This window comes from Eurytemora carolleeae, unplaced genomic scaffold, assembly GCF_000591075.1.
Source record: "Eurytemora carolleeae unplaced genomic scaffold, Eaff_2.0 scaffold307, whole genome shotgun sequence".
NCBI lineage: Eukaryota > Metazoa > Arthropoda > Copepoda > Calanoida > Temoridae > Eurytemora > Eurytemora carolleeae.
Genome location: NW_019396268.1, coordinates 288,439 through 310,178, shown reverse-complemented (window position 1 = coordinate 310,178; position 21,740 = coordinate 288,439). Strand labels below are relative to the sequence as shown.

The following is a 21,740-nucleotide window of genomic DNA, read 5'->3' as shown; positions in this document are numbered from 1 at the left end:
AGGTCGGATCAAACAAAAGTTTTTTGAATTAAGGTGCAACTGACCTATAGTTTAACAGACCTACAACAGCTAAAAAGCAGCTGAAAAACCACGTGCAAGTAGGTCAGAAGTGTAATATAGAGGATATGCGTAGGTCGAAAAATACACCACCCAAATTGAGCCCTTACTTTAAATGTCGTCTTTTTCAAACTTTCAAAGTTAAAATTTTCTCTCCAATTATTATATTCATTTAATAATGTAATGATTTATTAATTAAAAGCATTTTTAAAAACCATTAAAATATTTTGGATCAACTTGAAAAACGCTAATTTTTCATAGAAACCTTTGCCTAGTAACAAAATCCTTTAAAAGGAACCGGTCCATCATATGCTGAAGAATGAAGCTGCTCCGTACATTCAGGGTGTACAAATTCCGACTTTTACTTTGAACTTTTTATTAAAAATTTTCCTTCAAAGAATTGCTTTTAAAATCATAACATAAAAATTCGCCAATTTTTTTATTTTACCCTGTTTGTACACAATAACCTAGTGCTACAGCTTTTAATCTGTTTGATCAGTCGAAACTCCTTTTTTAACCGCCAGACGGACTTAAATTTAATTATTCTTTACGTATATTTAGAACAGGCAAGCACATTTTAGATTATATTAAGAACTATTAAGTAATTTTTTCAATAATATTTAACAAAAGTCACGTGTAATTAGTTGTCTTTGAATCCAGTTTTTTAAACGAGTTTTCATAAATGTGATAAGGAAATGGTCAGCTGATGGTTTTAAGACCATAGACGAAACCAGTTTCATTTTATAGTTGTCATGTGATTGATTCAACAATCCAAAAATCGTATACTAGGAAATTACCGGGAATTTCCTTTTTTTGATATTTTACTAGATAGGATTCTGCGATGGTGAATTTTTCGACCTACCCAAATCTGCTGTAATCCACTTCTGACCTACGCCAAATCTGCTATACTTAACATCCGACCGTCTAGTACGTTGTTTTACAGCTGCTATATGGACTTGTGGCCGCAGCTCCCGGTCCCCTAGCCTGTCCCAGCCGCGGTGCTCGGCCCCATAGCCTGTCCTAGCCGCAGCGCTTGGACCAGAAATTGTCGTTACCTAACCTAACCCTCGAATAATTCAAAAATAAACAGTTGGCGTAGGTCGATATTGCAGTAGGTCGGAAAGTTAGTAGGTCAGAAGCTCAGTAAGGGGGATGTTGCGTATAGACTATGTATTATTACCGATTTTGCACTAAAAAAGTAAATGTTTAAATTATAACTTGTGGCCGCGGTGCCCGACCCTCTAGCCGGTCCTAGCCTATGCTCCCTTGCCTGTATTCTGATAGTTCTCTCGATTTCGATTACAAGAGACTCCTAAATGTGTCTCACCATGATACCGAGTGACATGTCCGATTCACAACTGTACCCTTAAAAGCTTTAGCCTGCAGGTCAAAAATGCACAAGATATTTAAAATCTTGACCTAAAAATTAATTGTTTTCAATTGTGGTTTCCATGCTAAAGTGACTATTGGATATCTCTCAAAAACTATGAAAAAAATGGTCAGATTAAAACACTTCCACATTATTGACCAGCTAAAGGGTTAAAGGTATCATTGTGAATCGGGATAACCCTCTTTAAATGGAAAGTCACTGAACTGCCCCGGGTTTCAGTATAATGTTAACAAGTGTGCGTAGGATGAGTTCAGCACTGGTTGAAAGCTTCAAGGCAACTACTGGGAAGACCATCACCTGTAAAGCAGCTGTTGCTTGGGAACCTAAGAAGCCGCTTGATGTCACTGATATCCAGGTCAATTTCTAATTAAAATCCTGGACAAAAAAATAAACTAAAGAAATATTATTTTCACTTAATAATGTTAATAAGTAAAGGTAATCAAGGTTAAGTTAATAACCAAAATATTTAATTAGAACTTCAAAGAATTGTTATTAATGTCTAAAATAAGATTTTGAGCTGTTTAAACTTTCATTCACTTATTTACCTTAAAGTTAGTGATCGGCAAGAATCTGAGTAGTTTTTGGTTCTTTTCTCACTTTAGATTAAAATTTAGACCGGTTCAATAAAACAAACTAACAATTACATAGATATATCATTGAATTGTCGAAACCTTCACAGTTCACAGTATTTATGTGACATGTCTGTTAAATGTTATTGCCAATCACAGCAAATCAGTTGTAAGTGTTAATTTAGTATTTTAAATATTAATATCAATTACATTATAGATTGCGCCTCCTAAGGCAGGAGAGGTGAGAGTAAAGGTGATCTCCAATGCTCTCTGTCACACTGACATCTACACCTTGGACGGGCATGACCCAGAGGTATATAGTGCAAGTATTATTGTTAATCTATTTGAATTTCTTACGCAAGTTTTTAATCATGGTCAAGATTTGGCATTGTGTAAAAAAATAATTATAAAATACAATTTTGGAAACATTGCTCTTCTTACACTTTGCCAACATTTTACCCTGAAGAAAATATAGTAAAAAAAACTAACAAACTTAATGCACATCACTAAGAAAAGGGTATCAATTCCACCCACCCTCCTTTGAATTACAAAACTTTTAAGCTATTTATGGGCTACATTTTGGAAATTTTTATAGAATTGCATTCAGGCATTTCAGAATTAAGGAAGAGGGGCTTAACTTTTTTTTTTTTACTTTGCCTGGGTTTGGTGCTGAATCCACCTTAAAATAATAGTTTTCACTCTTCCAGGGTTCACTAAACCAAATGGTCAAAGATAATATTCAATTTGTGTCTCCATTTTCATGTTTTGTGGGATACCCTGTATAATGTATATTTTGTCTTCTCTTGAAGGGTCTCTTTCCCTGTGTTCTGGGGCATGAGGCTGCCGCTGTTGTGGAAAGCGTGGGGGAGGGTGTAACCTCTGTAATACCAGGTATTGTTTTTTTTTGCCCTGATTGTAGGAAAATCTGGAGTAAAAAGTACAAAAAGTTAAGATTAGCTTAACACAAAGAGTAGTTTTGATTAATGCAGCAGAAACATTGAAGGAAACTAAATAAGTAACATTTAACAAAAGAGTAATTTGTTTATATGCTGCAGTGACGTTTAACCGCCTTGAACGATTTTACAGGGAAACTAAATTTTCACCATTAAAGTCAACCCACTCAACTTATAATTTTAAAACCAAGCTAAGAACATTCCCGTGGGCCTCGCGAGTTACCTTATCAAAATTTGAGGCCAATCAGTCCAGAACAAATGATAGAACAGAGCTTACAGCAATATATATATATATATACATATCTAGGTGATGTTGTGATACCGTGTTATACTCCTGAGTGTAAACAACATGATTGTATATTCTGTCAATCTCCTAAAACCAACCTCTGTCCCTCAATCAGGTCAGAAATTTAAATCACATGATGAAGCTCTGAAAGCCCCCCCCCCCCACCATTTTCCTCTATCAATATCAAAGGGGTATACATTTTCTTGAAAAATCATTCATCCCTTTTAAAGATAATTTTTTGCTTTAGACATTCTGTTGTTTTTGTTTAGGGTTTGATCCTCATAGTTTGGGAAAATAAATGATTTTTAGAGAATTTAGTAAAATATTATAAATGGTAAACAAAAAGAGAGGTTTTGATGTCTAATAAGTCTGATATTATCAATGATATGAGAACCTAATGAAATAGACCTGGTACAAAATTAAGGCAGTGTAGTGTTGTCGTTATAGATCGTTTAAGAAAAATTAATAAACCATCCAAGATTTCATAACTTTATTAAGTTAAAGTTTGCTTTTATTAACCTTAGAACATTTTTATACTATCCAAAAAGGATCGGTAAAATAAAACATGTTTGTTTTTGCATCGTTTGTGGATCGTTTTTGCATCGTTTGTGGATCGTTTTTGCATCGCTTTTGGGTCGCTTTAGCATCTTTTTTGGATCTTTTTTGGATCGTTTTTGGGTCGCTTTTGCATCGTTTTTGGAATGTTTTGGACCTGTTGGATTTTTGCATATACACTAACCCTGAAACAATATATAGGCAAAAAAACGATCCAAACGCGAACTAACTAAAAGCAAACTGGAATCAACTATTTCTCCCATTCTGTGAGTTTTAATCTTAAATTTATCAAAAATGTTTAAATGTTTAAAGAGGAACCCAGGGCCAGGGATTTATGCCGGACGGAACCTCTCGACTCAGCAAGGTTTGATTTTTGATTCTACAATAATTTTTATTTTCATTACCTGTTCCTAAATAACTTTTTAGTTCGAAGAATTTGTCTTTGTCGTCATTAATGATTAAAGAAAATTATCATAAAAAGCATCCCTTCATCTATGCGGATTTTAAAGATTTCATTTGTGCTCTTGCTGAACAAATATGCAACGTAAAAACGTTTCATAAGTCTCAAATGAATCCAAAAAAGTTTCTCCAAAATACTGCATTCTCAGCTCAACTACCATGTGTAGCAAGCCACCCACTTTAATTGCAGAGTTTTTACAATAATTCTTCATTTTGAACTTTGAATTGGTGATTCATTTTATAAGTATTCCAAACAGCCATCCTATGCCATTTTTTCTCATCTGTATGTTCTTATGATTTTGTTCCTGTTAAAAAGAAATAGATTTTGTAAAGAGGGATCACAATAAACATGGACATTGGACATAAAGGCCTTTAAACGGCAAGTTTTTTCATTCTTTTTGATACTTTTGGCCAAAAATTTTATTTATTAATCCCTAAAAATCAGTGATCACACATAATTTAGCAAATTAAACCATAAAATAAAATTTTGAGCTTCACAAAACAAATATAACTTCAAGAAGAAAAAAATAATGCAAAATTTTTGTAAAAAAATTACACCCTTGGGGGCAAGTAAACGAGAATTTGAAGAATATACTTCGTCAAAAGTTACTAGCCTTATGGTATTGAATTTTCAGAAAGATTTGGTTAAATTTAATATTTATTTAAGTCTGCAAATCAAATTCCTAATATTTCTGTTTAATAAGAAATTAGGTAGTACTTAGAGTACAAATGTTGTACAATTGTACAAATGTTGCTTGTTTGTTTGTTTGTATCTAATAAATTTCTAAACGGCTGAACCGGTGGGGCCCAAATTTTGAGCGGGACCTCACGTGACCTCAGGGAGTGTTATGGATGATCAAAAATTTAAAGATAGTCTCCACCAAATTCGATATTTAATAATTTTTGAAAATCCACAAAAAATGTTTAAAAAATCCGATATTTTTTTTTTTTTTTTACAAAGAGAAAATGTTTAAATTTGGAAAAGGAGATGGGCCCTGAAAGTCTAGTATATGAAAAATACTTAGTTTTATTATTTTGCAGTTACAGTTGATATCTGAAGTTATTCTTACCCCCCTAAAATTGATCTCACTTTGTTCTTAAAATAATCTGTTTTACTATTTTTGAGAAATTATTTTATATTGTTTTAGAAGATTATTGCAGTTGAGTGGTTTCTATTCCATTTCATTAAACTCGTTCATCAGAACAAATCGTAAATATACGTTATTAGAAGAAAATTCGAGATAATAATTTTGACTAAAAATAATAATAAAAGGAAAATGATAAAAGATGAAAATGTAAAAATGATGAAAATTTTAAAAGATGAAAATGTAAAAAGATGAAAATGTTAATAGATTAATAATTGACAGTATTTGATAATGATAGAATATAAAAATAATAAGAGATGAGATCCTGCAATGTTTCTGATATAAATATTTAATTTTTTAGGATGGAAAACCAATCTTCCATTTTATGGGGTGCTCTACCTTTGCTGAATATGCTGTTATTGCAGAGATATCTGCTGCTAAGGTATTTATTAACTAGCTTGGAAAAACAGCTATACCTGGAAATATAAACTTTCTCTAAAAAAAATCGACCAAATCAATTTAGAATTTTAAACTAAGCCAAGACCACTTTTAGTGTTTTATCGAGTTGGCCAATCATATATTGAGAAAAATGGGTTAAGGCATATAAACAGTTGTTTGTAATTTTTACTTATTTTACTGAGATTTCAGGTATTCTTCAGTTGTATCATTTTTTTTCAGACCAAAATATTTAAAGATTTTTGGTTTTTGTTGGCGACCGTAATTTTACTCGAGACATTTCGACATTTTGTACACATTTTCTATGGACATTTTGACATGGATATGAAATGCCATTTCGACATTCTGTAATGAGATTTTTTCACTGTCCAACATTCTAGCCAAAAAATGTCCCATTTAGGAAATATAGATTTCTTTTCAATTATAAAAGTGCAAATTCAGAATATTTATTCATTTTTTGAAATCCGGAAAAAAATTAGATCTCTCGAAAAGATGTCTTTTTTTCTAATTTCTATATCTCTGCAACCTGATTGTGTAAACCTTTGATATTTTAAACTTAGATTATTTGACCTGAAAGAGTTCATGTTTGAAATATTTAAGGTCTACAACATGTGGGTTGCAAAGATATAGGGCTTAGAAAATCAGAGTTTGCGACAAAGACTCAATAACTTCACAGACAGAATTGAATTAGGGCTCTACAAACATTTCATTCAATTTTGTCCTTACAAAGATTTAAAAGGTACAGGTCTGAATTGGGAATGAAAATATTTGAATTGAGGGAGACTTGACTAAATTTCGATATAGTCCCTTTAAATGATATTTTATTTAAGATTTACAGACTAGATATACATAAACTGATCTTAAGCCCTCAAGGACTAGGCTAAGCGGACCTATAGTTGTACCGTAGCGTCTGCTACATTATATATAGACTGCTCAGAAGCCCTCAGGACTAGGCTAAGCAGGCCTATAGTTGTACCGGCACGTCTCTTACATTTCCACGAAAGGTTTTAAACTGCCATCTAACGGCCACTGCATATAATACCCATTAAGGGGCTAAGTTTTACAATTTTTACAGAAATACTGGAAACTTTTAACATAATATTTATGACTCAGTTTATTTTTAAAGGTTTTGTATTTTGTATCCAAAGGACCTCTAAATATCCCTGAATAGAGACGTCTGTTTATTGGTCGTGTTCTCCAGTATGTACACAATGGAACCTGCTGTGGAAAATATCGCATATTCTTGTCTTTATTAGATATCTGTACTCTCTATCTCTTAAGATAAATCCTGGAGCAGACTTGAACAAGATGTGCCTGCTAGGGTGTGGAGTTGCTACGGGATGGGGAGCAGTTTTTAACACGACTAAGGTTAGAAACAGTACTTAGGATCCAGATTTGTTGGATCCGCAACATTTTGTAAATCTTCTAGACTGTTGACGAATTCAACATTAATATTGTTCAATGAGAATAAAAAGCAAAAAAAAATTTTGAAATTTTTTTTAAAAGGTTTAAAAATACAATTCCGGATTCGAAACAGGATCCGGATCCTGTTTTGAATCCAGAATTGTATTTTTATGATATATATTTTTTCTGAACAATAAAATTCTAAGAATCGTACTAAAATTTTAGAACACATGAATTAGAAACAACCAAATATTTCTAAAAGGATCAAAATTAATGATAAGTAAAAAATAGTTGAACTTCGTAAACTAAGCTGAATCACGTCCTCTTCTCTTGAGCTTGAACCAGCGCACAATAGAAGAGGTTTAACTCAACTCACAGAGTTCAACTGAGCTTTTGCTGTCCTGTTGATTTTGGACCCTGAGTGGGAATGCATTGAATTATATTCAAGGTTCACCCTGGAGCTTCTGTAGCTGTGTTTGGTCTTGGAGCACTGGGTTTGTCGGTCATCCAGGCAGCTAAGGTTGCCGGAGCCAGGTATAAAGATATTTTAAAGGGACTGTGCGATTTTCAAAAAAAATCATATAAATATATATATATATATATTGTTAAAAAAATCACCCCTTCTTGAAAAAAAATCCGGATGACTGAGAACCCTATGACCTGAATTCAACTAGGGGTTATAACAATTCGTCCATTCAAATCTTGGCGTTCTAAGAAAAATCACAATAAAACTATAAAAAACTAGTTTATACCGAGATCGAACAAAAATAAGAGTAATATCCGAGTATATATATATGCATGAAATTCTTTAGCAAGGACTCAGAAATCAATATCAAGAATATAAAATGTTGAACCATTTTTTCATTCATTTATTTATTATATTCGAGCTTAATTAGTACTAATTAGTATGAAGTTATGCAATTGTTATGATTATTATCATGATTAATTACCAACCAGTTTTTTCGATATATCTAGATTACCAGTATTTAAATTTAAAAAAGATTATAATTACGGTTTGCACGTATATAGTAGAGTGGATAATAACGTTAATACGAATAAATAGAAAATAAAAAAAGATATTATTGTTTGCTGGTATAAAGTAGAAGTTGATATTATTAAGAATAAGAATAAATATTAAATAAAAAAGATTAGTATTACTGTTTGCAGGTATATAGTAGGAGTTGATATTAATGACAGTAAGTTTGCTGCTGCTGTATCTATGGGAGCTACGGAATGTGTCAACAGTATGTCCTGCGAGGGGGGAGATGTCAAGAGCTGGCTACTTGCAAGGAAATCATCTTTTTACCTAATATTTCTTTTGTTAAAGGGACTACTGTTGAAATTTCAAGTGACTCACCATATAAAGTTAGTCATTTATCCAGTCAGTGATCTGTGAAAGATATCATCGTTTTCTAGCTTAAAGTGTTCAATTCTCAAAATTTTCTCTTTTGTTTCTATGGCAAGACATTTGCAATTCACTTATTCAAAGAGAGTGCACATTTTAAAGAAAATTGTGGAAATCTCATCTAGTTACAATCTAAAAAAACCATTTTTTGATTAATAATATTGGTTTATCAAAAAGATTTGATTAAATAGGGAGAAGTGGGGATATGACTTTACCTATGACTGTACAGGGATTGTTCAAGTAATGAGATGTGCTCTAGAGGTGGCGCATAGGTAAATAAAAGAATAACATTTTAAACCAGGTTCGGTGAAAGGTGAGGGAAAAGTTGTTCTTTATCAGAAGAAATTACCGATTATTTAAGTCAGATCTTTTGCAGAATATTTAAGGTTGTATTCAGATCAGCTAAATGGGTGTTGAATTAAATAAGATCAGAATTAAGATCAGTCCAATAATTCTTTTGATCTTATCTTAAAACTTAAGAATTAGATTTCTGCTTAATCCGCTCTTTTTCCCAATTTTCGGAAATATCTCTACCGGAATTCGACCTATGAGAGTATTCACATTAAATGCGCGCAAAATTTTTTAATTTCCCAGCTTTAGATTGGCTGTTTGGTTTCTACAAGTGACCAATTAATATCGATATACATAATTCCGAAGTTTTCAGCTCTGATATCAAAACTTAAGGATTCTATCAATCATAGATCTTCAAATTTAGCAAACTAGTGAAACTTAGTAAATATTCAAAAGTTGTTGTTCAGCAGGGCCTTAATCCTAAGGGAAGATTATAAAACTAGTTCTCTTCTAATCTAGAGGATGGGGGGAGAGTTGTGTTATCGGTGTGGCAGCAGCAGGAAAAGAGATCTCGACGCGACCATTCCAACTAGTCACAGGTAAGAAACTATCCCTAGAGAATATATTAAGAAGAATTCCTTATGTACAAGGAATATACATAACTTAATACAAATACTTCAGCTAGTACTCCTCTGTTAGAAAAATAACTTGTGTATGAAATATGTATTTTTTGAACAAAACAATCCTTCTTTTCACAGTATTTGATGTTTAATCAACTATTTTTCCAATTACTGATCTAATTTATCAGGGCGTAACTGGAAGGGAACTGCATTTGGGGGTTGGAAGGCAAGAACTGAAGTTCCTAAGCTAGTTCAGACGGTTATGCGAGGAGAGATGGCCTTAGAACCATACATCACCCATACATACCAGGTACAGAACAAGGCTATGCATTAAGGTATCCCAATAGTGGAACCTAGCGGCAAGTTATGGAACTAAATACTAGTGATGCATGGGTAAGTATTATTGATTCCTAATCTGACCACTGTTAAGGTTGTGGCGCTAGCGGCGCAAATGTTTGTAATTTCTACCCCATGAGATAAGGAGCCGTCTGAGCAGGATGCACCTAATCAATTTTTTCTCATGTAGTCACGACATCCTAGTGACATTGTGATATGAATTTCATTATGATCGGATAGTAATTAAGCCCTTGAGAGAAAAAAGGCTTAAATGTTTTTTATTCAACAACCTTTTTTTATTATACAAAAAAGGTAGATAAACCAATTTGAGTAGATCTTATACAACTGTTGTCGTATAGCAGCAAGATTCTCAATAATGAACAGATAGACAACAAGATAACCCTCAAATCGAAACCGATAATGAAGAGAAACTCTGTATTTCCTAAAAAGATGATATAGATAATAACATATAAATCATTACAATGAATTTATGAATTTTTTATAATGGAAAGATTCTTACAATCTAATAAGGGATCTGGAGGGTTAAATTGTCGGAGAGTCCTAAGACGTGTTTTTTTTTATTTAAACTTCCGAAAAGAATGACAATTAATTATTAACGAAAGTCACTAATTCTTTATATGAAAATATTCTTTGCTTAACTTTTGAAATGGATTCACAATAAATAAAAGTGTTTAGACTCCTTTCCCGGAGAACAAAGAAAATGGGGCTAAAATTATTTGGTTTGGTGTCTCCAAGAGGGGATTATAAGTTAAAGACGACATTACGCGGAGAGATCTTATAGTTAATGGTTGACAACAACATAGTGAGAGCATGTATGAATTCCCTTCCCCTTTTCTAAAATCGTTGACCCCCTTCCCCCTTTTTGGATGAATTTTTTTACACACTTTATCGCCCCTCCCTTCCTTGCTTCCCCCTGCAATACCTGCAGTTTATATGTTTAGGGTTTGGAACATGTGAATGAAAGTATAGATGCACTTCACAGTGGATCTTGTCTTCGTGCTGTTATTCATATTGGAGAATCAGGCATCCAGCCACAGGTAGTGATGTGCCTTCAGTTGGTTAGTTTTTAGGCTTGTTTCTGCTCTAGATTTTCTTTCAGGCAAAATGAGCAAATTTTTCTAAATTTTTCTAAATATTTATGTCTTTCTTTTCCTACACTTTGTCAAATTGACCCTGGCAGAAAATATATGCAAAAAACGACCTTGAAACTATGCAAAAACGACCGCGTTGTAACGATAGTTTTTAAATAGTTATTTTTATTACATATAAGATGCAGACAGTGAATAAATTACAGATACAGACATTGAATAATTACAGATACACACGATGATTAAATTACAGATACGGAAAATGAGTAAATACAGATACAGATGCACATTCAGATGCAGCCACCGACATTGATTAGATTGAATTTATCGAAATTTGACATTTAAATTTACAAAATATAATTCAACATGCTTTTAGGCTTTGCCCAAACTGAAGGGAAATGTAAGGTTTGAGGGAGGTTGGTTGAAACAGATGTCACATTGGTCGGAATCCTGTCAGTGTGAGATGACTTTCTCAGGGATTTAAAAATTAAAAATTTTAAATGGATTTAAAAAATAATATGTAATCGGTATTTCATTTTTTTAATTAATGAAACAAAATGTTTGTTAGAAAGAGAAGGTTAATATTTATAAAAAAGCTAAGATCTTTACTTCTTCCATCTGAGAAGCATCAGTTCAGTTTCTTGATGAAAAAAAAGCATTTCTGTATTAAATGTTGTTATTTTGATTGTTATTATTGTAATTTTGGTTCTGTAAAGTGTCTCGATTTACAATAAATTAGTGGTTATAAAGTCGTTATATTCTTTTAGTCAACAAGATTTCTGAACAACTGAAGTACATTTAAGTGGGAAGTTTAACCTCTAAAATATTATTTTAAAATTTAAATCTTCAGTTTTCCTGCCCGATCAACAGTCAAGAACAGCCCCACTCCCTCCTGTTCTATACTACCTTTCAGGTAAACTTTTCATGAACAGTCCCTTTCGTCCTGTCCTATACTACCTTTCAGGTGAACTGTTCATGCACAGTCCCTTCCCTCATGTTCTATACTACCTTTCAGGTGAACTACTCATTGACAGTCCCTTCCCTCCTGTCCTATACTACCTTTCAGGTAAACTTTTCATGAACAGTCCCTTTCCTCCTGTTCTATACTACCTTACAGGTGAACTTTTCATGCACAGTCCCTTCCCTCCTTTTCTATACTACGTTACAGTTGAACTATTAATGCACAGTCCCTTCCCTCCTGTCCTATACTACCTTTCAGGTGACCTATTCATGTACAGTCCTTTTCCTCTTGTTCTATACTACCTTTCAGGTTAACTATTCATGCACAGTCCCTTCCCTCCTGTCCTATACTACCTTTCAGGTGAACTATTCATGGACAGTCCCTTCCCTCCTGTTCTATACTACCTTTCAGGTGAACTATTCATGCACAGTCCCTTCCCTTCTGTTCTATACTACCTTACAGGTGAACTATTCATAGTCATTCCCTTCCCTCCTGTTCTATCCTACCTTTTAGGTGAACTATTCATGCACAGTCCCTTCCCTCCTGTTCTATACTACCTTTCAGGTGACCTATTCATGTACAGTCCTTTTCCTCTTGTTCTATACTACCTTTCAGGTTAACTATTCATGCACAGTCCCTTCCCTCCTGTCCTATACTACCTTTCAGGTGAACTATTCATGGACAGTCCCTTCCCTCCTGTTCTATACTACCTTTCAGGTGAACTATTCATGCATAGTCCCTTCCCTCCTGTTCTATACTACCTTACAGGTGAACTATTCATGCACAGTCCCTTCTCTCCTGTTCTATCCTACCTTTCAGGTGAACTATTCATGCACAGTCCCTTTCCTCCTGTTCTATCCTACCTTTCAGGTGAACTATTCATGCACAGTCCCTTCCCTCCTGTCCTATACTACCTTTCAGGTGAACTATTCATGCACAGTCCCTTCCCTCCTGTTCTATACTACCTCTCAGGTGAACTATTCATGCACAGTCCCTTCCCTCCTGTCCTATACTACCTTTCAGGTGAACTATTCATGGACAGTCCTATACTACCTGTCAAGTGTAAGGTTAATTTTTCATGCACTGTCCCTTCCCTCTTATTCAGGCTCCTGTGGGATATAGTCGTTTTCAGATTGGTTGCGTATTTGTTGAATATGATCTGTTTAATACTACAACTTTTATACATAATTGCATATATATGAATTTTCATATAAAGACTCGATCAGTTTTATATTAATTTCTTCAGATAAATGTTGTATATGTATCGTTTAACGCCTGATATTCTCAGGTTTCATCCTATACCCCCTATCATTTTTCCTTTACAGTCCCTTTAATTATAATTATTTGGTTCTAAATTTCTGAATATCCTCGCTAGTTCAAACTGTATTTTAATGATTAATTATCAAAATTCTTTCTTACCAGGGCTAACGTGTACTGATGACAATGCGCGAACAAAATCTCAGTTTGCCCAGGAGGCTGCCAAGGTTGGGTTAGCGGTCGTCTTCCCAGATACCAGTCCCAGGTAAATCATTGAAATACAAGGGATTGTTCATGAATTTAAATATACACCAATTTTATTACTTAAAAAATAAAAATTCTTGGTCTATAATTTTCTCGATATTTTCTGTCAACATAGCCGGTCTCAGGTTAAAAAGTAACCGGGCGTGGTATAAGGCCCTCGGTATTTCGGTCTTAAACATCAAATTTTAAAATATTTAAGTAGATTCTTTTAAATTTCATAAATATTATCATGCAAACATTGAGATGAAAATAGTTATTTTTTAATCTTTACTTGTATTGCGACATCTTAAACCCAATTTAACTATATGTCTACGTCAGCAGATGTTTATCAATGCATCCATAATTTGATATTTTGGGTAAGGTGTCCAAATCATTAAAAAGTGTCACTCCCGGACGCTTTTTAACGTCACACCGCGGTTTCCTGTGAAAACGCAATTGTTTTTAAAAATGCTTGTGGGCCTTAAATAATTTTTCGGTTATTTAAAAATTTTAGTGTTTAAATTAGGGGTTCAAATATTCCTGGGGAGGAAGACTCCTGGGACTATGGAACTGGAGCTGGATTCTATGTGAATGCTACAGCTCCAAACTGGAGCAAAAACTATAGGTAAGGGATTGTCTAAAAAAATTAAGTTTTGGGCTTATTATATGGAGCAATGTTATGGCCTATATAAAATATATAAAAGTGAAATTATTATTTTTTTGGAGACAAGATTGCTCTGAGCTGTTTCTTTCGACTTTAAAGGGACTGTTGTTGAAATTTTAAAATATCGGTCAGATAAATAGAAAGGAAGGAGAAATTCTCGTTTTTCTGGCTTAAAGCGCTTAATCCTGACATCTTCTTCAACTCATTCTACAGGGGTAATCAGATAGTCACTTTTTTAGAGTCTTAATTGTAATGAAAGAAAACCGTCGGTCATCTTATTTTTTGATCAAACAAGGTTTTAATGATACCAGAGTGAATCGTAAACGCCATTCACAGTGACATTACTGCATCTTTAATTGTCAAATCTTAATTAAATCTTTTTTTTTCAAAATGAGTAAGTGTACCGTTGTGAATCAGGAATATTGAAATGGTGGGGTTATATCAAACTACGCCAAGAGTCCCTTTAATACTTTCAAAAATTTACTGTTAAGAATGTACGACTATGTGACTAAAGAACTCCCTGAGCTGGTTGCTGGGCTCTTCCCTGTAGATCCTGTTAAAATGTCTGTTACAGGTACTAAAAACGGTGTTCGAACATTTCATAATAATTCGTAGACAGAGTGGATTTTTCGTAAACATGTAATTTCGTAGAGACTAGACGGGTACGAATTTTCACAGAAAAGTGATTTATAAACATTTTTTTTTAGAGACAATTGAAGGTTTTTGGTTACTAAGAAATGTGTCGTCTCAGAATTTTGGACAATGTGATCGTTTTGAGATAAATTTATTTTTGATAACACGTCATATAATTATATTGTTTTGAGATACATTTATTTTTGATAACACGTCATATAATTATACTGTTTTGAGATACATTTATTTTTGATAACACGTCATATAATTATATTTTTTTGAGATACATTTAATTTTGATAACACGTCATATAATTATATTGTTTTGCAGTGTCTGCTTAACTAATAAGATATCAACCATGTAAGATCAGTTTAGAGCAAAAATATGAATAATATGTGAAGTAAAAATCGGCCGTCATAAATTACAAACTTGTGAATCGTTATTGGGACTTATTTACCATTTTTTAGCAGGAAATACAAGTAAAATTAACAGGGAGGCTCAGTAAACATGGGCTTAATTGCTAACTATTGGAGGTTGTCTTTTTTTCTTGTGACATTTTTTTATAAATATTTATATTATTAGAGATCAATATAGAATTCAACATGGGATCAGACTATTAACTTTACAATGTTCGCGAACACTCTCTTTAAAGCTTTCGTCCTAGGTCATTCCATGGGAGGACATGGAGCCCTTATTTGTCACCTGAAGAACCCTGGGAAGTATACAAGTGTCTCGGCATTTGCTCCCATCTGCAACCCTACAGCTGTTCCGTGGGGAGAGAAGGCTTTCTCAGGTTTGCTAGTTAATTCAGGATCCAATACAATTTTCATTTTAAGCTCTACAAGTATTAAAAATAAACTTATTGGATCAGAAATGTTAAAATCGTAAGAATCTGATTTCAAACGCCCCTATACTCTCTAGACCCTTATCCATTTGTTTTTTTAACGCTTATGTCGCAGATCCTTTTTATCCTTTGAATTCGGTTAGATTAAGTAATCAAACTTTTAATGTTGCACCATCAGGTTACAAAGATTTAGGGTTTTAAAGTTAAGGACATAGATCACTGATCGGTACCATTTTGTTCAGGATATCTTGGTTCAGTTGAGGACGGTAAAGCTTATGATGCTACCGAACTGATAAAAACCTACAAGGGGCCTACACCTAATATTCTCATTGATCAGGTAGATCAGGATAATAATGTACCTTACTTTTATAGAGTGGCATGTCGGATTCACATCTGTAACAAGGACAGTACTTTTTAAACTAAAATGAGATATTCGTGTTTTCCTCTTTGAATGTCGTCACTTTGACTTGTGGATTCCTGTTCAAAAAGCATTCAGGAAATCGTGAGAATAATTTGGAAATTTTTAGAATTAACACTTTAAGCGAGAATAGTCGCCATATTTTCCACATTTATGATAATTTAAAGATTTGAATAGTACAGTTGTGAATCGTGCATACCCATCTTTAAATGAAGGATTTCTTATAATTTCAAGTACAATACCTTCTACGAGATGAAATAATCTCCATGAATTCTGTAAAGAAGGTCAATCGGTTTTAAGAATTCCATATTTGAGTCCAACCAAGGAGTATGGAATATGGAGGAGATAGAAATGACGCGGCCCGCCCTACCATATGATTATACATTCTTTGCAGACGGGTACTCCATTAGAGAATCTTTTTTAAAAGTCGTCTTTTAATTTTTAAATGTGTTTTTAATTTTTACCATTTGTTTTTTTTTTCATTTGTTATCTCCCTTATATTCCATACTCATTGGGTTCAACTAACATTCAAGTTAATAATGCAGATATTTGTTCTATATTTTTTGAAAATAACATAAGGAGTTAGTTGACCCTTTTAACTCTTCAGTTCTAACAATATAATAGGACCCCTGACCAATAACCATCAAAACCTAAGTTTTAAAAAAAAATAACAGCTGACATTTAAGGGAACCGCTGACAGTTTCTTGAAAACTCAACTTAAACCTGAAAACTTCTCTGCCGCTGCTGCAAAGGCTGGTTATCCTGTTGAGGTAATGTTTTTGGGCCAAAACTTGTTGTGGTATTTCATGTGACCCCAGGAAAGGTTGATGACTAATTGAAACTAAAAAGAGTTGCCTTGTAAAAAGACAATTTGTTGGGTAACATTTATCATTGGAAGTTGTAATTGAACTTGTTATGGCTAGTTCAAATACTTCTTCTTTATACCACACTTTGCTTTACTAAAGGAATAGTTTCAAACACTAACATTAAGCCTCTGAGTTAAAGAATCAGGTTTCCTAACTAGAGAATTTAGTTTCCTGACTAGAGAATCTAGTTTTCTGACTAGAGAATCTAGTTTCCTGACTAGAGAATCTAGTTTCCTGACCAGAAAATCTAGTTTCCAGACCAGAAAATCTAGTTTCCTGACTAGAGAATCTAGTTTCCTGACCAGAAAATCTAGTTTCCTGACCAGAAAATATAGTTTCCATGCTAAACAATCTGGTTTCCAGACTAAAGAATCTGGCTGATTTTTATTCCTATTTCAATTATAATTATTTGTTGAAGGTTCGCATGCAGCCCCTGTATGATCACAGTTACTTCTTCATCGGAACATTTATGAGAGATCATATTGATCATCACGCTAGAGCTCATGGGCTTAGACCTAAACTTTAACCTGGATCTTGCTGAAGGTATATTGATACCCAGCTTTGCCTGGAAACAAACTTATCAGCTCACTTAACTTAAAATTGTTAAACAAAAGGTCGAATTTAAGAATTTAAACTGTGTCGCTGATTCGTCAAAAACTGGTTCCAATTGCGCGCCAACTCAAATCTCAAACAACATACAATTTCCAAAGAAACTTACCATGTTTGAACCTTGTCTCGTATTTGAGCTGCGGCTCAAATTCTTTAAATTCGGCCTTAAGCTAAAGAGTTTTACGTGGTTTCACTGAGTCTCCCAATCAAAAATCTGACAAGGGGCTATGATCTAACAAACAAACAGACAACTAATTATGACTTAACTTCACTTAAAATGTATATAGTGAATAGGTTTTCTTTGTTTGTTACTTTTTCCAATCGAAATTCTTGAACCCCTTCGCCTTTTGGTTAAGTCGTTAGAATCACGCGAATGTTTTTACTCTGGTTTCGTGGGTTGACTTAAAAGAGGAAATTTAGATTCCAGATTAAGCTGGGTTTCCACTATAGTTGTATATTTACTGAAACTTCTTCTAGCGTTGATTATTTTTTGATTTATTTTTGCGTTAATTTCTTTTTTATTTCAGATGAGCGCGAGAAGTTTTAATTTGAAGGGTTCGTTTCTTTTGTTATGATTTATGTAACAAGAATTGTGTTTTAATGTTATTGTATCAATAATTTTATTTTTTCTTTATCAATAAAGTCTTGATATTATTATTTATTTCTTATTTCTGATCGGATAAGATTCTTACTATTTATATTTAATTTAGTTGAATCTCATATAAGATTATTTCCCAGATTTAACGCTAAAATATAAACATAATTCTCGAAATCTTAGCATTTTCTGCAAGAAAGATTTTAGATGAGCCTTATTCAATTTTCCAGATAATTCAATCTTCTTAAATTTTCTAATATTCCCGAAATATAGACCCACTAACGATATGATTTGATGTGATCATGTGGGACACCTGGTAAAATATCGTTTGCACTAATATTGATCGGACTACCGCACATCCGTACTAACGTTTATTTGGACTAACCTTCACTCGCACTATATAGTGCGAATAATCAACACAATTGTTTAATCAAACTAAAATCCGCGAGGACGTTTTTTTTGAGCACGTGGAGAATTATCTTTATAAATTCTAGCGGAATTCGGCTCACTTAATTAATTAGCTCCATTGAACATTTAATTATGAATGAACAAAAATGTTTAATTGTACAAAAGCTAAGTGTGGGCAAAAACGAAGTTATTTCAAATGAAAATATTTTACTGCTGATGAATAAAAAAAGTTCAATCGAACTAAAAATCTAAAATTTTAACATTTTGCACATTTACCATAATTAGTACAAATGAACAATTTCAGTGAAAATGAACGAAAAAATGTTTAATCAAATTAAAATCTAGAACTTTACTGTTTTGGCCATTTACCTTAATAAACACAAGTATAAGCATATTTTCGTGAAAATGAACAAAATAAAGTTACTAACTAAAATTTAAAATTTTACCATTTTGCCCACAAATTATAATTAGTGTAATTGAACTTGATTTAGAACAAATGAACAAAAAAAATATTCAATCGAACTAATATCTAAAATTTAGGGTTTCCATTCGCAAAGCTTTTGCAGAACGAAACGCAAAATTTTTCTTTCTTTGCGCATCAGTTTTGCGCGGAAAAACAACAATTTGCGCAATCCTTCTCAAGTCATTTCGCGCAAAATTGCCCTATTCCGCTTTTGCGAAACTCAAGTTTTGCGCAATTCCGCAATTTCGTATACTAAAATCCGAAACAGATGGTCAAGTAAAAGTCTCGACAATTTTAGTTTTGGACATGCATATTTCCTAAAAGTGGATTCTTCAGGCATTGGTTACTTTCTTGCATTATTTTATATGAGATTAAAAAGATTTCAGAAATTTGATTAAAAAAAATTTAAGAATATAATTCATACTTGATTAGGCAAAGCTTTTAAGGGTCACTTGAAATTATTTAATAGGATAAAAATATTGCCAAGTTTCACACTCTCTAATTTCTATTTTATTAAGTTTGGTCCCTTAATTTAAACTTTTTGTAACTGGAAGTAACCAATTGAGTGTAGTATAATCGTTATCATACTCGTATGTTAATATTTTTTTTATGTATGGAATAAATCTTCAGTTGTTTAATTCTAAGCTTAGAATATCAATTTTTGACAATTTGCCTAAAAAGTTACATTTTCCGTAAAACTTGCGGTTTTGCGCAAATTGCGCAAAACTAAAATTTCGTTTCATGCACAACTTTCGCAAAAAATATTTACGGTTTTGCGCAAATTATGCAGAAAAAATAGCGCAAAACTCATTGCGTTTCATGCGCAAAAGTTCGCAAAAAAAAATTTGCGCAAATTTTGCGCTAAAGATTTAGCCATTTCGTGGAAACCCTACTAAAATTTCATTAATTTGCACAATTACTTACATATTTTATTGCGAATAAACAAAAATGTTCAATAGAAATAAAATTTAAAATTTCACCACTTTGCCCATGAATTATACTTATTTTAAAATATCAATTAGTCCGATTAAACAAATTTTTTGCTGGAAATATTCCTTTGCACTAATATTTACAGAAAAAAACATTACTGCCCGCAAAGGACAGATCAGGCGTTTGAGATAAGCGATGTTTTGCATAAATTAAAAGATTCGAATATTCACACAAATATGAAGTGTTCACATTTGTTAAAATATTATTTCAAATATATCTTTCTGACTTCTTTGTCTAGAGGGAGGGAACCCCCAGATACCATGAGCCTCTGCTATGCAGACACGAGCCTCCAAGATTTTCTAGGCAGACTGAGCCTCCACTATGCAGACCAAGCCTCCGCTATGCAGTGAAAGCGCCTCCACCATGACAACCATACAGAACCGCTTTTTTTAAATCTTGGTTTTTATGTATAATGAAAATGTTAACAATTTTGTTTTTGACTTAGTATCATAAGAATTTTACAAAAAAATATATTCATTTATTGATTGTCATGATTATAAACACAAGTGTACTCCTATAGTGGTTTATATGATTTATACTAAAACTTTAAACATTTTTTACGCAGAAAGGAAGATATTTGGAGAAATATTTCTGGAGTAAATTTAGTTTGTTTTGTTATAATCGTTGATTTAAGCAATACTTTTTTTTAGAAAAATGTTAAGATTTAAATAAATTATACAAATTTTCTAGGTTTAATTTGAACTAGAAAAAAAGGCATTGCTTTAATCAAAGATTATAAAAGATGAAACGAAATTCAATTCAAATTTTTTTTCTCTAAATATTTTGTTTTCAAGTGAAGAATATTTAAAGTTTTATATACTACTTTATTAGTCATAATTAGGAACTATTTATGATAACTGATAAATACTTCTCATCTTTGAGAAACTTCTCATGCCACTGTGTCAAAAAAAATTGTTTAACATTTTTCATTACACATAAAAACTATGATTTTCATGGTGGAGGCTCGTTCACTGCATAGCGGAGTCAAGGTCTGCATAGCGGAGGCTTGGTCTGCATTGTGGAAGCTCGGTCTGCTTAGCAAATCTGGGAGGCTCGTGTCTGCATAGCACAGGCTCATGGCGTCCGGGGGTTCCCTCCATCTTGACTATCGGTTAACTGACATTGTTCTAATCTGGGCGTAAAATCATTATCATTAGGGTACAATTTGAGATTTTATTTATTTTATCTCCATCGAAGAAAATTATTGAAATAAATGGATGTCTACATGGAAAACCTTTCGAGTGAACACGCCAACAGGCAAGTTCTCGGCGAAAATCTGGGGGTCTCCAACGAAGGGGGGGGGGGGCGGGCCCCCCCCCTGGAGCGGAAACCCCAGTCTGATGAGTATACTTAAGAAAATTACATAAATAATTTATTAACACTTGTAATATGAAAGTGTGTATATGATCGAATAGTTTACATAGTTAAAAAAGTTTTCAATATATTTTCAAAAAAGGTGTTAAATTTTTTTAGCGCGCTGATGAACGCAAAATATGCCCCCTTCCCATCACAAATGCCCCTGTCACCAACCAGATTTAAGTAAGAGGTGAAGATTTTGGGTATCGATAGGTGGCAGGGGAGCAAATCTCCTTGAATGACGAAAAATTCTCTTTTACCCGAATAGTATTAAATCTGTTCTTAAAGGGAGTGTTCGCGAAAAATGAAAGCGGGTATAGGCTTGATGCGATAAAAAAGCGCCTTTGATCGCTACTAATCTTACTTCTATCTCTGTTGTGTCTACTAGAATTACAAGGAAAAAAATGTTCAAAACGACTAATACCGAAGAACGTAGTGTCCATACAAATTCAGAAAGA

At 33.2% G+C, this 21,740-nt stretch overlaps 1 protein-coding gene across 1 annotated transcript; it reads left to right on the top strand.

Annotated features, from left to right (window-relative positions):
• Positions 1–473: 473 nt before the first annotated feature.
• Positions 474–18,127, top strand: LOC111699761 (alcohol dehydrogenase class-3). The gene is made up of 24 exons (XM_023470493.1): positions 474–623; positions 1,691–1,802; positions 2,234–2,329; positions 2,826–2,907; positions 3,277–3,370; positions 4,123–4,174; positions 5,716–5,796; positions 7,092–7,178; positions 7,663–7,748; positions 8,382–8,504; positions 8,811–8,891; positions 9,430–9,509; positions 9,719–9,840; positions 10,829–10,924; positions 11,352–11,451; positions 11,826–11,888; positions 13,359–13,458; positions 13,963–14,061; positions 14,592–14,674; positions 15,398–15,526; positions 15,820–15,914; positions 16,682–16,765; positions 17,280–17,404; positions 17,998–18,127. Exons 2-23 carry the CDS (start codon positions 1,692–1,694, stop codon positions 17,385–17,387), a joined length of 2,052 nt encoding a protein of 683 aa, XP_023326261.1. The 5' UTR covers positions 474–623; position 1,691; the 3' UTR covers positions 17,388–17,404; positions 17,998–18,127.
• Positions 18,128–21,740: the final 3,613 nt, after the last annotated feature.

Coding starts and splice junctions, on each gene's coding strand:
- LOC111699761 (XM_023470493.1), top strand. CDS start 1,692: ATGAGTTCAGCACTGGTTGAAAGCTTCAAGGCAACTACTGGGAAGACC. Junction 11,452..11,825: donor GTGTGAGATGACTTTCTCAG/GGATTTAAAAAT, acceptor TTAAATCTTCAG/TTTTCCTGCCCGATCAACAG. Junction 16,766..17,279: donor AGGCTGGTTATCCTGTTGAG/GTAATGTTTTTG, acceptor TATTTGTTGAAG/GTTCGCATGCAGCCCCTGTA.